The 17977-nt window shown below is 51.1% G+C and overlaps 1 protein-coding gene across 7 annotated transcripts in view; it reads right to left on the reverse strand.

Annotated features, from left to right (window-relative positions):
- Positions 1–17977, reverse strand: part of ash1l (ash1 (absent, small, or homeotic)-like (Drosophila)) — a 243118-nt gene that overhangs the window by 5377 nt on the left and 219764 nt on the right. For 6 of the 7 annotated variants that reach the window (XM_072548810.1, XM_072548804.1, XM_072548807.1 and 3 more), the window contains 5 exons: positions 7107–7279; positions 6110–6276; positions 5576–5616; positions 2101–2142; positions 847–1109 (listed from right to left, as the gene is read on the reverse strand). In XM_072548810.1, the coding sequence (XP_072404911.1) occupies positions 847–1109; positions 2101–2142; positions 5576–5616; positions 6110–6276; positions 7107–7279 (686 nt within the window). The remainder of the gene's footprint in view (positions 1–846; positions 1110–2100; positions 2143–5575; positions 5617–6109; positions 6277–7106; positions 7280–17977) is intronic. The other variant, XM_072548808.1, reaches the window with a different exon arrangement.

Raw genomic sequence — 17977 nt, forward strand, 5'->3', positions numbered from 1 at the left:
GACCATCACCACTAAGACAGATTCCAAGTCCCCTGACATTCGATAGCATTATTGCTTCCAAATACCCCCGATGAATGATTCTGAAGGGTCACCAGACTTGAAACATGGACTCTGATTCTCCAGCTCCACAATGCTGCCAGACCCACTGAGGTTTTCCAGCTATTTCTGTCTCAGATCCACTGGGGATTACCACTGACTAGAAAGTGAACCAGACCAGGCATGTATTTACAGGATTAAACGTTGGGTTTATTTATCCACAAACACAAGGTCCTGGGGATGCGGGAGATCTGAAATAAAGACAAAGTGCTGGAGAAACACAGCAAGTCTGGCAGCATCTGTGGTCAAGAAGCAGAGCTCATTCACAATCTCAGTTCAACTCTATTCTGCACCAACGTGCAGTCCAAAACAAACTCCGTGCCAAACCAAAGTCATATTGGACTTGAAACATTAATGCTATTTCTCTCTCCACAGATACAGCCCAACCTGCTGAGATTGACCAGCACTCGGTTTTTTAATTTATTCTAGGGATATGGGCATTGCTGGCGAGTCAATATTTATTGCTGATTGATCATGGTCTCACACCCTTCAGTGTGTGATGCCAGGAACCTGCAACACACTAACGCTTTTTAGCCAAGAGAATGCACTTTACCAATATGCCGAGATCTGACAGCATGAGACATTTTGACCCAGCCGGGCTGGTGGGAGACATTTCCTCTTCAGTGCAGGGGCATTATGATTGCATCACCCAAACTATAACACCCACCCATCCCTTTCTTATCTAGACGGCTGTAAGCTGCATAATCACCCTGGCCTGGTGAAACTGTTTAGCCAATAGCCAAGCCTCACCGTTTTTTCCTGGGATCTTGGCCAACAGGTTCAGGAGGATTTTGTTGAGGTTGTCTCTCTGCAATCTCTGCTTCTCCTCTGGGTTACAATCCACTTTCGGAGGGTTACTGCTGCTCTCGCTCTCCTGCTCCTCCAGGTGGGGCATCTCAGCAGCTGGCTGCTCTTGGGCGGTTGACATGTCCTCAATGATGGGGGGTGGAAGGTCTTCCTCCTGAACTACCTCCTTGCAGTGCACTTTTGTTCTCTCCGTTTTCCACGAGGATCTGTTGTTTGTGTCCCGCCCAGATAGGAACAGGGTGGAAAAAAAAAAGAGGAAACACTTGAGATGTGGCTGCAGGTCTGTGACTTCAGGATTATGGTCACTGCTACTTCAGACATGGCACATGCACAGAGTCTGCTCCTGAAACACTTTCAGATCCTGCACCTTATTTTAGTTAGTGCTCAGTGACTCGTTCAACACAAGAAAAATAATCTCACATGTGTGCAAAGTTTCCAAGTCTAGTGTTTTAATACTTGGATAGTAATAGTCTTTTCAGAATTTCTGGCCAAACAGAATTAAACTATTCCCAAACCATTTCAAAGTTCGATTGTTGAAGGGAATAATGCCAGTTATAAAACTGAATGATACAAGAACAGGAGGAGGCCATTCAGCCAAACATGCCTGGGCTAGCTGTTTTGAAAGAGCTTTACAGTTAGTCCTTGCACCCTGTACTGAAAACACATTCCCTTTCAAGCATTTATTCAATACCCAAAGGCATAGGCAGCTGAATCACTTCTACTGTACACCAACTGTAATCAAGGTCCCTAGTGTGCAGCATCCAAATTGTTTTAAAAAAAAAATTCAACATCAACTCCCTGGAAATGCTCTTGTATTTCTGGAGATCTTGCTCTGTGACTCTGGAATGGTACACTGATTTTGAGAGACTGGAGGTGGGGAACCACAGACTGACAGCTCTTGATGGGAACAACAGATGGGTTGTTCCAAGTTGCATCCCACTCCTCCATTTATAATAGATAATTCCTTGGTCCAATTTCCAAGTCTCAGAGGCCATTTGGCCTTCATTGTTGTATGAACCTAGAAGAGGAATGTACTATAACCAATTCACTGCAAATGACAATCACATAACTGTGGATAAGTTTGCAAGAACGCCAAGTTCCATTTTAAACAGACACACATGCACAGATATTATGACAATATTGTGAAATGAAATCAATCACTCATTCACTTATTTATTCACTAATGTCTTTACTCACATCTTTGTTAAGGCTGTTTGGTAGGTGGGAGTGCAGCAAAGTCTAAGATGAAGGGAAATAAAAGTCACCCAGAATCAGTGGAAACCGTGGTGTTTCTGACATCAGAGAGCGGTGGACTGCTCTCCAACAGCAACAGTAGGTGATGAGCGAACTGCGTTCCAAACTGAGCCGCTGTGGGATAGATTCTGGGACTTGCCCACTGCCTGCTGGTCAGATTCCTGCCTTCTAGCATCTCGCACCAATTCCTGACACAGGATCCTGGTTCTGCACTGCTCCGTGACCATGCTCCAACTGTTCCGCCGACGGCTCAGTACAAGGTGCGGTCCTCCTGTGGCAGTGTCAGGTCCCACCACCCACCCCAAAACCTGAGAAAACACAGCAAGCCCCACTGCTCCAGAGTCCACTAACTAACGGTTTGGCTGAGAACTGGTGGAACCTGCCCAAATGAGTGCGTGTCAAGCTGAAAAGAAACCAGAACCAAAAGCGTGGATTCAAGCTTACTGCCCTTCCCACTAAATGGGTCACGGGCTTTCTGCAAACTCTCAACAGTCACCCAGCCCACACTACACAGCCCTGATGGTTTCATTAGTGTTTGGATCGCGCATCGCTCATCCCTTAGTGCCGTCCCTGCACTCCTTGATTAGAATGCTGCACTGCGGAAAGCATTCCTGCCACTGCAGGAAACAAAAGCTACAAGTCTCCGACAGTAGGCCGTGGCAGCATGGTGATATGCTGACATCATTGCCAGGCAGCACTGTGGAGAATTGTAGCTCTATCTCCTCCAGCTCGTGAGGAATTTTAAAAGAGAACTTAAAACTAAACAGTAACTTTTTAAGCAACCGTAAATCTTTGAATGGAACATACCCTAGATATAGAACATACATTCTCCCCAAGTCCCCTGTGAACTTTATGAAAAGTTGTGAAGATAGTTTAGTACCCATTTAGAATGTGCACCCTTCCTCATCAAAGTTTTGAGGAGAGGAAGCAAAGTGGGTATGATACTCGAAGATTTACGGTGTAGAGAATTAACAGTATTCGGAATAAACAATTGGAGTGAGGTGTTTTAAAATGAATTAACAAGGGGAAGATAACTTAGACAGCTAGCTCCAATTCTAAAACTGAATAAATCCGCTCCCCGCCTCCCCCACCGCCCCCCCACCCCACGTCCTCAGTGAACCCCTGCCCAATCACAATATCTACTTTTGAAACATGCATTAAGAAGTTACAGTTATTTTCTGAAAGAGGGTCACCCCTCCCTCAAGAACCTCCTTGTTCCAAGTCAACTCACCCACCAGGTCAGTCAAAGGACAGGGGTTGAACATCATTTTCCTGGTTCCCTGGAGCAGGAGTAGGGAGCCAAAAGGACCAAGTTCACCAAACACCACTCTTATTGTCTCTCCCCTCAATCAGGCATTATTCATCCCTTTGGGCCATCACTCAGTCCTTACCCCAGAGCCCATCTCGATTTAAGACTGCTGGTCACCACTCACCACCTGGTACTCCTTATATCTGAGCTGAGACAGCGAGTGCAGGCTGTTTAACCAGGCACATCTTAGCAGAGGCTTGGGTGGGTCTTATTTAAACAATTCTACGCTGTATACACTAGTCTGTAACAGATAGTAAAATTCCTCGTCCATGCATCAGCAAGACTGGAGCCCCTTAATTCCTCCCGGTTAAGTTGAGCTAATCAGCAGCCACCATTAACTATGAGTCCCAGTGACCATGCCAGCCCAACCTTTACTACTTCCGATCTTTTCCTCCTCCATTCTGTGTCCCTTTCTAAATTATTCAGATAATAATCAACGACAATCCAACTGAAAGGTTAAAAAGAATTCTCCAAGACCAATCCTCTTGCTCCCTGTTTTACTAGATCCATCAGCCTCAGAGTAAACCAGAGCCCTGGGCAGTGAGACAGTGATGATCACCATTCAATCCAATGACCCAATGAGAGAGAGATGTGTCTCTTTCCATCACTGATACCTTCACAGGTACTCTTCACCTTCAACCGATTGCTTAACAACTAACCGTGTCTCATCTCTCACTGCCCTGTTTGTTAGGGCAGACAGTTTAGACACGGATGGCTTCAGTGCATATGGAACTAGGTGTGAGCATTTACAGGTGCTACAGCGGCAGGAGACACCTCAACTAGGTATTCTCTGGCCCTTATCCAACAGCCTTCCTGCATCGGAGTGAGATAGAGAAAGAGAAAAGACTGGGGTAATTCACAGTGGAAGCTTCTTACACACTCCCGAGACTGGCCCAGATGTGACAGCAAACAGCCCCAGCCCCCACCCACCCAGTGGCTCATCTGTGGAACAGTGCGTTGGGGCTGGGGCCGGTGACACTAAACTCGACTGCCTTCAGTTGGGTTGGAGTTTCATCAGTTCTCTGACAAGTCAAAGGTGGGAGGTCACGTAACAGAAGCAAGATTTCTGCGGTCTATGGCGGAAGGAGTTGGGAAGGAGGCAGGAATTGTAAAGGAACCATTTATTTCTGAGTCACTCCCTTTGCCAAGCTGACCACAGCAATCCAAAGACTGCTGGGGAGGGTTAGGAAAATCAGAAAACAAACTTCAACTCAATACGATTTGTCTGCCAAGCACGGTGCAGCACACGCTTTCAACTTGCATTCGAAACCAAATGAAACCTATGAACCTTCTACTTACTGATCACAGAGAGAGATTGGTAATGAGATTTTAACATGTATTATTGACTCAATGCCCCTCTCTGCTCCCAAAGGCACCGAGTCTCATTGGGATTGAGATGCTGTCAGGTAGGTTTATCCACTGGTCTCTCTCACTGTGTTATCAATTAAGGAAGGCATCAGAATTCACTGCAAACCTGTTGTAATTCAAAGCCCACAATTTGCAGCAGGGGCCAGCAGTAGGAACTCTACCCAATCCCATCTTTATGGAGTCAGGATTATGGAAGAGATTTGCTAACGGTGGCTCAGTGGTTAGCATTGCTGCCTCACAGCATCAGGGACCCGGGTTCGATCCCACCCTTGGGCGACTAGCTGTGCGGAGTTTGCACATTCTCCCAGTGTCTGCGTGGGCTTTCTCCGGGTGCTCCAGTTTCCTCCCACAATCCAAAGATGTGCAGGTTAGGTGAACTGGCCATGCTAAATTGTCCCATTGTGTTCAGGGATGTATAGGTTAGGTGCACATATAGGATAATAGGGTAGGGAATGGGTTTGGGTGGGTTAGTCTTTTAGAGGGTCAGAGTGGACTTGCTGGGCCGAAGGGCCTGTCACCACACTGTAGGGGTTCTATGAATCCTATAACATAGCACAGAATTAAGGGTAACAGGGTCAGCAAGTCTCACCACACCGGCTCCAACTGACACGAGAACAGGTGAGCTGCTGTGGGTGACGACAGGTTTCTGTTAGCAAGAACTGTAAAGGTAAGAGACAAACCTGCCGCAGGTAACAGAACTGAAAGTACAAACAGAGCAGTCGGACAGTAAATGTTACTCACCGGCCTCCATTCCTCTTGTAATTTTCTGGTACATAGTGAGGCTAATGGAAAGTAAACAGCAGCAGAAGAAGAAAACAAAAAGCAGATTTTGGTTTAAAAATAACGACTAGGCACAACAACACTCCTTTCCATCAGGCTTCATCCATCCCACCGCCCAGCCTCTCAGGGCTCACCTTCCTCTGCCATGCATGTTATCACCCTGGCCTCTCTGCTGCCAGGGCCTTGAGCAATTGCCTGAAGTGAAGCTAGGGGCCCCCGCACCTTAATTTCCCAACAGTGCTTCTTTCCGCAAATGGCAAAACGACTGGTCAGCTCTCCAAATTGGCAGAGGGTGCAGGAGGGGCTCATATGGAAAAAGGGGCAGACAGAGGGTATAACCTAACCGGGTAGCAGCAGCAGTGTACACAACAGGTTAACAAACTACAAACTGAAGCATTCATTTCCTTCACTTGCTCTCCCGACACCTACCCTGAATCCCTTCTGATCCATTCCCCCCCACCCCCGGCCAGTAACAATCCCACCATTAACACTTACAGAGAAATCTCTTTTGGGTGTCAGTTTCTTCGGAAAGTGATCGAATGCGTAGGATTTTGTGCAGACGGGATAGCGGTTCCGGTGGATCTTATAGAAGAGATGTGCAGATTTATCCAGGCGATAGTCACAGATGTAAACATCCTGGTCTTTCACACCCTTTGGCCTCCCTAAACCATCGAAAGGGAAAGGTGAGAGTGCATTAACAGTGCAGTTACAAGCTCCAGCACAAAACTTCACCACAGCTAACCCTCTAACAAAGCTTAGGGCACGGCTGGCTTTCACACCTTCTCATGGCAGGGTAAACTTCTACTCACATTCAGTGGTGACTTTCAGAAATTCACCTTCATTTAAAAGGCGACAAGGTTAAAAAAAAAAGACGAACTAATAAATTGGGAGTTCAGGAGAAACCACTTCACCCAGGGTGTGCTGAGAATGTGGAACTCCTGACCACACTGCTGTTAAGTTGAATTGCAGAGATGCACCGAAGGGGAATACTGGACACACAGCAAACAGAAAGGAATAAAGGGATATGCTGGTGGAGTGACATGAAGAGGAATGGCAGGTGGTTTGTGTAGATGCTAAACAGCAATGCAGACATGCACGATAACGTCTACATACATAAACGTTGCCCAACTCTACGTAAAGGGGCAGAGCTTACCCCCAGGATGTGCAGAGTTAGGGGTATTATAAACTGCTTGGATTCCAACTTTTGATGATGATTCAGGGAGCTGTGGTGCTAACCTTTGGTGTGCACTCCAAGTGAATTGAAGCCTGGGTTCCATGCTCAGGTGTGGAGAACCCCTGGGTCAGGGAGGTAACAGGAGAAATCACGAGGGGCACTGACTGGAAGCCAAAGATTGCTGCTTTGGGGGAGGTTCACGCCATCTTGAACCATTCAGTGTTCAACAGCTAGCACAAAAGGTGACATCAACAGTGGTGGGAAACTAGCAGGACAGGGACAGGGGTGAAAAGGCTGAGAGACTAAAATTTCACTCACCCTTACAGTAGGTGTAGAGGTCCAACACACAGCAGGTTCCAACCACTGCCTCCAGAGGGATAATCTCGTACAGAGGCACCCTGAATAACTCGTTATGGTAAAACCGTCTTGAAGGGGAGTGATGGGTCTCATGGGGTCGGAAATAATGATGACCAAAGGCAAATCGCTCCCCTCTGTCAGAACAAAAGAGATTATCACGACATCAAGCAAAACTGAATTTCAAAATAACACACAGGCAGCAAAATGCCACACCAGTAAAAGGTGATGGCAAACGCACATTAGTTTCAGACTTCAACTGGGGAAATAAGTTTAGCTGTTAATTTGAGGACATGCTCTTCCAAATTAGGCTGTGTCTGGACAGAATATTTTCAAATGTGGTACCAGTGTACACAAGTGTGTCACTGTATAATGGTGGGGAACAGAGCTGGTGGGTGCAAGTGAGGACTGCAGATGCGAGAGATTAGAATCGAGAGCGTGGTGTGGGAAAACAACAGATCAGGCAGCATCCGATGAGCAGGAAAATCAACGTTTCAGGCAAATGCCCTTCATCAGCAGGACAGTACTGGGTGGGGACAGGTCTGTCCCTGTATAATACTGGGCTACAGTACTGGTGGGGACAGGTCTGTCCCTGTATAATACTGGGCTACAGTACTGGGTGGGGACAGGTCTGTCCCTGTATAATACTGGGCTACAGTACTGGGTGGGGACAGGTCTGTCCCTGTATAATACTGGGGTACAGTACTGGGTGGGGACAGGTCTGTCCCTGTATAATACTGGGCTACAGTACTGGTGGGGACAGGTCTGTCCCTGTATAATACTGGGCTACAGTACTGGGTGGGGACAGGTCTGTTCCTGTATAATACTGGGCTACAGTACTGGGTGGGGACAGGTCTGTTCCTGTATAACACTGGGGTACAGTACTGGGTGGGGACAGGTCTGTCCCTGTATAATACTGGGCTACAGTACTGGTGGGGACAGGTCTGTCCCTGTATAATACTGGGCTACAGTACTGGGTGGGGACAGGTCTGTCCCTGTATAACACTGGGGTACAGTACTGGGTGGGGACAGGTCTGTCCCTGTATAACACTGGGGTACAGTACTGGGTGGGGACAGGTCTGTCCCTGTATAACACTGGGGTACAGTACTGGTGGGGACAGGTCTGTCCCTGTATAACACTGGGGTACAGTACTGGGTGGGGACAGGTCAGTCCCTGTATAACACTGGGGTACAGTACGGGGTGGGGACAGACCTGTCCCTGTATAACACTGGGGTACAGTACTGGGTGGGGACAGGTCTGTCCCTGTATAACACTGGGGTACAGTACTGGGTGGGGACAGGTCTGTCCCTGTATAACACTGGGGTACAGTACTGGGTGGGGACAGGTCTGTCCCTGTATAACACTGGGGTACAGTACTGGGTGGGGACAGGTCTGTCCCTGTATAACACTGGGATACAGTACTGGTGGGGACAGGTCTGTCCCTGTATAACACTGGGGTACAGTACTGGGTGGGGACAGGTCTGTCCCTGTATAATACTGGGCTACAGTACTGGTGGGGACAGGTCTGTCCCTGTATAACACTGGGGTACAGTACTGGTGGGGACAGGTCTGTCCCTGTATAACACTGGGGTACAGTACTGGTGGGGACAGGTCTGTCCCTGTATAACACTGGGGTACAGTACTGGTGGGGACAGGTCTGTCCCTGTATAACACTGGGGTACAGTACTGGTGGGGACAGGTCTGTCCCTGTATAACACTGGGGTACAGTACTGGTGGGGACAGGTCTGTCCCTGTATAACACTGGGGTACAGTACTGGGTGGGGACAGGTCAGTCCCTGTATAACACTGGGGTACAGTACTGGTGGGGACAGGTCTGTCACTGTATAACACTGGGGTACAGTACTGGGTGGGGACAGGTCTGTCACTGTATAACACTGGGGTACAGTACTGGGTGGGGACAGGTCTGTCCCTGTATAACACTGGGGTACAGTACTGGTGGGGACAGGTCTGTCCCTGTATAACACTGGGGTACAGTACTGGTGGGGACAGGTCTGTCCCTGTATAATACTGGGGTACAGTACTGGTGGGGACAGGTCTGTCAGTGTATAACACTGGGGTACAGTACTGGGTGGGGACAGGTCTGTCCCTGTATAATACTGGGCTACAGTACTGGTGGGGACAGGTCTGTCCCTGTATAACACTGGGCTACAGTACTGGTGGGGACAGGTCTGTCCCTGTATAACACTGGGGTACAGTACTGGGTGGGGACAGGTCTGTCCCTGTATAATACTGGGCTACAGTACTGGTGGGGACAGGTCTGTCCCTGTATAACACTGGGCTACAGTACTGGTGGGGACAGGTCTGTCCCTGTATAACACTGGGCTACAGTACTGGGTGGGGACAGGTCTGTCCCTGTATAATACTGGGGTACAGTACTGGGTGGGGACAGGTCTGTCCCTGTATAACACTGGGCTACAGTACTGGTGGGGACAGGTCTGTCCCTGTATAACACTGGGCTACAGTACTGGTGGGGACAGGTCTGTCCCTGTATAACACTGGGGTACAGTACTGGGTGGGGACAGGTCTGTCACTGTATAACACTGGGGTACAGTACTGGTGGGGACAGGTCTGTCACTGTATAACACTGGGGTACAGTACTGGGTGGGGACAGGTCTGTCACTGTATAACACTGGGGTACAGTACTGGGTGGGGACAGGTCTGTCCCTGTATAACAGTGGGGGACAGTACTGGTGGGGACAGGTCTGTCCCTGTATAACACTGGGGTACAGTACTGGGTGGGGACAGGTCTGTCACTGTATAACACTGGGGTACAGTACTGGTGGGGACAGGTCTGTCCCTGTATAACACTGGGGTACAGTACTGGGTGGGGACAGGGCTGTCACTGTATAACACTGGGGTACAGTACTGGTGGGGACAGGTCTGTCCCTGTATAACACTGGGGTACAGTTCTGGTGGGGACAGGTCTGTCCCTGTATAACACTGGGGTACAGTACTGGGGTGGGGACAGGTCTGTCCCTGTATAACACTGGGGTACTGTACTGGTGGGAACAGGTCTGTCCCTGTATAACACTGGGGTACAGTACTGGGGTGGGGACAGGTCTGTCCCTGTATAACACTGGGGTACTGTACTGGTGGGGACAGGTCTGTCCCTGTATAACACTGGGGTACAGTACTGGTGGGGACAGGTCTGTCCCTGTATAACACTGGGGTACAGTACTGGGGTGGGGACAGGTCTGTCCCTGTATAACACTGGGGTACTGTACTGGTGGGGACAGGTCTGTCCCTGTATAACACTGGGGTACAGTACTGGTGGGGACAGGTCTGTCACTGTATAACACTGGGGTACAGTACTGGGTGGGGACAGGTCTGTCACTGTATAACGCTGGGGTACAGTACTGGGTGGGGACAGGTCTGTCCCTGTATAACACTGGGGGACAGTACTGGTGGGGACAGGTCTGTCCCTGTATAACACTGGGGTACAGTACTGGGTGGGGACAGGTCTGTCCCTGTATAACACTGGGGTACAGTACTGGTGGGGACAGGTCTGTCACTGTATAACACTGGGGTACAGTACTGGGTGGGGACAGGTCTGTCCCTGTATAACACTGGGGTACAGTACTGGTGGGGACAGGTCTGTCCCTGTATAACACTGGGGTACAGTACTGGTGGGGACAGGTCTGTCCCTGTATAACACTGGGGTAGAGTACTGGTGGGGATAGGTCTGTCTCTGTATAACACTGGGGTACAGTACTGGGTGGGGACAGGTCTGTCCCTGTATAACACGGGTACAGTACTGGTGGGGACAGGTCTGTTCCTGTATAACACTGGGGTACAGTACTGGGTGGGGACAGGTCTGTCCCTGTATAACACTGGGGTACAGTACTGGTGGGGACAGGTCTGTCCCTGTATAACACTGGGGTACAGTACTGGTGGGGACAGGTCTGTCCCTGTATAACACTGGGGTACAGTACTGGTGGGGACAGGTCTGTCTCTGTATAACACTGGGGTACAGTACTGGGTGGGGACAGGTCTGTCACTGTATAACACTGGGGTACAGTACTGGTGGGGACAGGTCTGTCCCTGTATAACACTGGGGTACAGTACTGGTGGGGACAGGTCTGTCCCTGTATAACACTGGGGTACAGTACTGGTGGGGACAGGTCTGTCCCTGTATAACACTGGGGTACAGTACTGGTGGGGACAGGTCTGTCCCTGTATAACACTGGGGTACAGTATGGGGTGGGGACAGGTCTGTCCCTGTATAACACTGGGGTACAGTACTGGTGGGGACAGGTCTGTCCCTGTATAACACTGGGATACAGTACTGGTGGGGACAGGTCTGTCCCTGTATAACACTGGGGTACAGTATGGGGTGGGGACAGGTCTGTCACTGTATAACACTGGGGTACAGTACTGGTGGGGACAGGTCTGTCCCTGTATAACACTGGGGTACAGTACTGGTGGGGACAGGTCTGTCCCTGTATAACACTGGGGTACAGTATGGGGTGGGGACAGGTCTGTCCCTGTATAACACTTGGGTACAGTACTGGTGGGGACAGGTCTGTCACTGTATAACACTGGGGTACAGTACAGGGTGGGGACAGGTCTGTCCCTGTATAACACTGGGGTACAGTACTGGTGGGGACAGGTCTGTCCCTGTATAATACTGGGGTACAGTACTGGTGGGGCCAGGTCTGTCACTGTATAACACTGGGGTACAGTACTGGGTGGGGACAGGTCTGTCCCTGTATAACACTGGGGTACAGTACTGGTGGGGACAGGTCTGTCACTGTATAACACTGGGGTACAGTACTGGTGGGGACAGGTCTGTCCCTGTATAACACTGGGGTACAGTACTGGGTGGGGACAGGTCTGTCCCTGTATAACACTGGGGTACATTACTGGGTGGGGACAGGTCTGTCCCTGTATAACACTGGGGTACAGTACTGGGTGGAGACAGGTCTCTCACTGTATAACACTGGGGTACAGTACTGGGTGGGGACAGGTCTGTCACTGTATAACACTGGGGTACAGTACGGGGTGGGGACAGGTCTGTCCCTGTATAACACTGGGGTACAGTACTGGGTGGGGACAGGTCTGTCTCTGTATAACACTGGGGTACAGTACTGGTGGGGACAGGTCTGTCCCTGTATAACACTGGGGTACAGTACTGGTGGGGACAGGTCTGTCCCTGTATAACACTGGGGTACAGTACTGGTGGGGACAGGTCTGTCCCTGTATAACACTGGGGTACAGTACTGGTGGGGACAGGTCTGTCCCTGTATAACACTGGGGTACAGTACTGGTGGGGACAGGTCTGTCCCTGTATAACACTGGGGTACAGTATGGGGTGGGGACAGGTCTGTCCCTGTATAACACTGGGGTACAGTACTGGTGGGGACAGGTCTGTCCCTGTATAACACTGGGATACAGTACTGGTGGGGACAGGTCTGTCCCTGTATAACACTGGGGTACAGTATGGGGTGGGGACAGGTCTGTCACTGTTTAACACTGGGGTACAGTACTGGTGGGGACAGGTCTGTCACTGTATAACACTGGGGAACAGTACTGGTGGGGACAGGTCTGTCACTGTATAACACTGGGGTACAGTACGGGGTGGGGACAGGTCTGTCCCTGTATAACACTGGGGTACAGTACTGGTGGGGACAGGTCTGTCCCTGTATAACACTGGGGTACAGTACTGGTGGGGACAGGTCTGTCACTGTATAACACTGGGGTACAGTACTGGTGGGGACAGGTCTGTCCCTGTATAACACTGGGGTACAGTACGGGGTGGGGACAGGTCTGTCCCTGTATAACACTGGGGTACAGTACTGGGTGGGGACAGGTCTGTCCCTGTATAACACTGGGGTACAGTACTGGGTGGGGACAGGTCTGTCCCTGTATAACACTGGGGTACAGTACTGGGTGGGGACAGGTCTCTCACTGTATAACACTGGGGTACAGTACTGGGTGGGGACAGGTCTGTCCCTGTATAACACTGGGGTACAGTACTGGGTGGGGACAGGTCTGTCCCTGTATAACACTGGGGTACAGTACTGGTGGGGACAGGTCTGTCACTGTATAACACTGGGGTACAGTACTGGGTGGGGACAGGTCTGTCCCTGTATAACACTGGGGTACAGTACTGGGTGGGGACAGGTCTGTCCCTGTATAACACTGGGGTACAGTACTGGTGGGGACAGGTCTGTCCCTGTATAACACTGGGGCACAGTACTGGGTGGGGACAGGTCTGTCAGTGTATAACACTGGGGTACAGTACTGGTGGGGCCAGGTCTGTCAGTGTATAACACTGGGGTACAGTACTGGTGGGGCCAGGTCTGTCAGTGTATAACACTGGGTTACAGTACTGGGTGGGGACAGGTCTGTCCCTGTATAACACTGGGGTACAGTACTGGGTGGGGACAGGTCTGTTCCTGTATAACACTGGGGTACAGTACTGGGTGGGGACAGGTCTGTCCCTGTATAACACTGGGGTACAATACTGGGTGGGGACAGGTCTGTCACTGTATAACACTGGGGTACAGTACTGGGTGGGGACAGGTCTGTCCCTGTATAACACTGGGGTACAGTACTGGTGGGGACAGGTCTGTCCCTGTATAACACTGGGGTACAGTATGGGGTTGGGACAGGTCTGTCCCTGTATAACACTTGGGTACAGTACTGGTGGGGACAGGTCTGTCACTGTATAACACTGGGGTACAGTACAGGGTGGGGACAGGTCTGTCCCTGTGTAACACTGGGGTACAGTACTGGTGGGGACAGGTCTGTCCCTGTATAATACTGGGGTACAGTACTGGTGGGGCCAGGTCTGTCACTGTATAACACTGGGGTACAGTACTCGGTGGGGACAGGTCTGTCCCTGTATAACACTGGGGTACAGTACTGGTGGGGACAGGTCTGTCACTGTATAACACTGGGGTACAGTACTGGTGGGGACAGGTCTGTCCCTGTATAACACTGGGGTACAGTACTGGGTGGGGACAGGTCTGTCCCTGTATAACACTGGGGTACAGTACTGGGTGGGGACAGGTCTGTCCCTGTATAACACTGGGGTACAGTACTGGGTGGGGACAGGTCTGTCCCTGTATAACACTGGGGTACAGTACTGGTGGGGCCAGGTCTGTCAGTGTATAACACTGGGGTACAGTACTGGGTGGGGACAGGTCTGTCCCTGTATAACACTGGGGTACAGTACTGGGTGGGGACAGGTCTGTCCCTGTATAACACTGGGGTACAGTACTGGTGGGGACAGGTCTGTCAGTTTATAACACTGGGGTACAGTACTGGGTGGGGACAGGTCTGTCCCTGTATAACACTGGGGTACAGTACTGGGTGGGGACAGGTCTGTCAGTGTATAACACTGGGGTACAGTACTGGTGGGGCCAGGTCTGTCAGTGTATAACACTGGGGTACAGTACTGGTGGGGACAGGTCTGTCCCTGTATAACACTGGGGTACAGTACTGGTGGGGACAGGTCTGTCACTGTATAACACTGGGGTACAGTACTGGGTGGGGACAGGTCTGTCACTGTATAACACAGGGGTACAGTACTGGTGGGGACAGGTCTGTCCCTGTATAACACTGGGGTACAGTACGGGGTGGGGACAGGTCTGTCACTGTATAACACTGGGGTACAGTACTGGGTGGGGACAGGTCTGTCCCTGTATAACACTGGGGTACAGTACTGGGTGGGGACAGGTCTGTCCCTGTATAACACTGGGGTACAGTACTGGTGGGGACAGGTCTGTCACTGTATAACACTGGGGTCCAGTACTGGGTGGGGACAGGTCTGTCACTGTATAACACTGGGGTACAGTACTGGTGGGGACAGGTCTGTCCCTGTATAACACTGGGGTACAGTACTGGGTGGGGACAGGTCTGTCACTGTATAACACTGGGGTACAGTACTGGTGGGGACAGGTCTGTCACTGTATAACACTGGGGTACAGTACGGGGTGGGGACAGGTCTGTCACTGTATAACACTGGGGTACAGTACGGGGTGGGGACAGGTCTGTCACTGTATAACACTGGGGTACAGTACTCGGTGGGGACAGGTCTGTCAGTGTATAACACTGGGGTACAGTACTGGGTGGGGACAGGTCTGTCACTGTATAACACTGGGGTACAGTACTGGGTGGGGACAGGTCTGTCACTGTATAACACTGGGGTACAGTACTGGGTGGGGACAGGTCTGTCACTGTATAACACTGGGGTACAGTACTGGGTGGGGACAGGTCTGTCCCTGTATAACACTGGGGTACAGTACGGGGTGGGGACAGGTCTGTCACTGTATAACACTGGGGTACAGTACGGGGTGGGGACAGGTCTGTCACTGTATAACACTGGGGTACAGTACTCGGTGGGGACAGGTCTGTCCCTGTATAACACTGGGGTACAGTACAGGTGGGGCCAGGTCTGTCCCTGTATAACACTGGGGTACAGTACTGGTGGGGACAGGTCTGTCACTGTATAACACTGGGGTACAGTACTGGGTGGGGACAGGTCTGTCGATGTATAACACTGGGGTACAGTACTGGTGGGGCCAGGTCTGTCACTGTATAACACTGGGGTATAGTACGGGGTGGGGACAGGTCTGTCCCTGTATAACACTGGGGTACAGTACAGGTGGGGCCAGGTCTGTCACTGTATAACACTGGGGTACAGTACAGGTGGGGCCAGGTCTGTCACTGTATAACACTGGGGTACAGTACTGGTGGGGACAGGTCTGTCACTGTATAACACTGGGGTACAGTACTGGGTGGGGACAGGTCTGTCACTGTATAACACTGGGGTACAGTACTGGGTGGGGACAGGTCTGTCCCTGTATAACACTGGGGTACAGTACTGGTGGGGCCAGGGCTGTCAGTGTATAACACTGGGGTACAGTACTGGGTGGGGACAGGTCTGCCCCTGTATAACACTGGGGTACAGTACTGGTGGGGACAGGTCTGTCCCTGTATAATACTGGGGTACAGGACTGGCGGGGCCCGGTCTGTCCCTGTATAACACTGGGGTACAGTACTGGTGGGGCCAGGTCTGTCAGTGTATAACACTGGGGTACAGTACTGGGTGGGGACAGGTCCGTCTCTGTATAACACTGGGGTACAGTACTGGTGGGGACAGGTCTGTCCCTGTATAACACTGGGGTACAGTGCTGGTGGGGACAGGTCTGTCCCTGTATAACACTGGGGTACAGTACTGGTGGGGACAGGTCTGTCACTGTATAACACTGGGGTACAGTACTGGTGGGGACAGGTCTGTCCCTGTATAACACTGGGGTACAGTACTGGTGGGGACAGGTCTGTCACTGTATAACACTGGGGTACAGTACTGGTGGGGACAGGTCTGTCCCTGTATAACACTGGGGTACAGTACTGGTGGGGACAGGTCTGTCACTGTATAACACTGGGGTACAGTACTGGTGGGGACAGGTCTGTCCCTGTATAACACTGGGGTACAGTACTGGTGGGGACAGGTCTGTCACTGTATAACACTGGGGTACAGTACTGGTGGGGACAGGTCTGTCTCTGTATAATAGTGGGGTACAGTACTGGTGGGGACAGGTCTGTCCCTGTATAACACTGGGGTACAGTACTGGTGGGGCCAGGTCTGTCTCTGTATAACACTGGGGTACAGTACGGGGTGGGGACAGACCTGTCCCTGTATAACACTGGGGTACAGTACTGGGTGGGGACAGGTCTGTCCCTGTATAACACTGGGGTACAGTACGGGGTGGGGACAGGTCTGTCCCTGTATAACACTGGGGTACAGTATGGGGTGGGGACAGGTCTGTCACTGTTTAACACTGGGGTACAGTACTGGTGGGGACAGGTCTGTCACTGTATAACACTGGGGAACAGTACTGGTGGGGACAGGTCTGTCACTGTATAACACTGGGGTACAGTACGGGGTGGGGACAGGTCTGTCCCTGTATAACACTGGGGTACAGTACTGGTGGGGACAGGTCTGTCCCTGTATAACACTGGGGTACAGTACTGGTGGGGACAGGTCTGTCCCTGTATAACACTGGGGTACAGTACGGGGTGGGGACAGGTCTGTCCCTGTATAACACTGGGGTACAGTACTGGGTGGGGACAGGTCTGTCCCTGTATAACACTGGGGTACAGTACTGGGTGGGGACAGGTCTGTCCCTGTATAACACTGGGGTACAGTACTGGGTGGGGACAGGTCTCTCACTGTATAACACTGGGGTACAGTACTGGGTGGGGACAGGTCTGTCCCTGTATAACACTGGGGTACAGTACTGGGTGGGGACAGGTCTGTCCCTGTATAACACTGGGGTACAGTACTGGTGGGGACAGGTCTGTCACTGTATAACACTGGGGTACAGTACTGGGTGGGGACAGGCCTGTCCCTGTATAACACTGGGGTACAGTACTGGGTGGGGACAGGTCTGTCCCTGTATAACACTGGGGTACAGTACTGGTGGGGACAGGTCTGTCCCTGTATAACACTGGGGCACAGTACTGGGTGGGGACAGGTCTGTCAGTGTATAACACTGGGGTACAGTACTGGTGGGGCCAGGTCTGTCAGTGTATAACACTGGGGTACAGTACTGGTGGGGCCAGGTCTGTCAGTGTATAACACTGGGGTACAGTACTGGGTGGGGACAGGTCTGTCCCTGTATAACACTGGGGTACAGTACTGGGTGGGGACAGGTCTGTTCCTGTATAACACTGGGGTACAGTACTGGGTGGGGACAGGTCTGTCCCTGTATAACACTGGGGTACAATACTGGGTGGGGACAGGTCTGTCACTGTATAACACTGGGGTACAGTACTGGTGGGGACAGGTCTGTCCCTGTAT

Source organism: Chiloscyllium punctatum, chromosome 28 (genome assembly GCF_047496795.1).
Source record: "Chiloscyllium punctatum isolate Juve2018m chromosome 28, sChiPun1.3, whole genome shotgun sequence".
In the NCBI taxonomy this organism is placed as follows: Eukaryota; Metazoa; Chordata; class Chondrichthyes; order Orectolobiformes; family Hemiscylliidae; genus Chiloscyllium; species Chiloscyllium punctatum.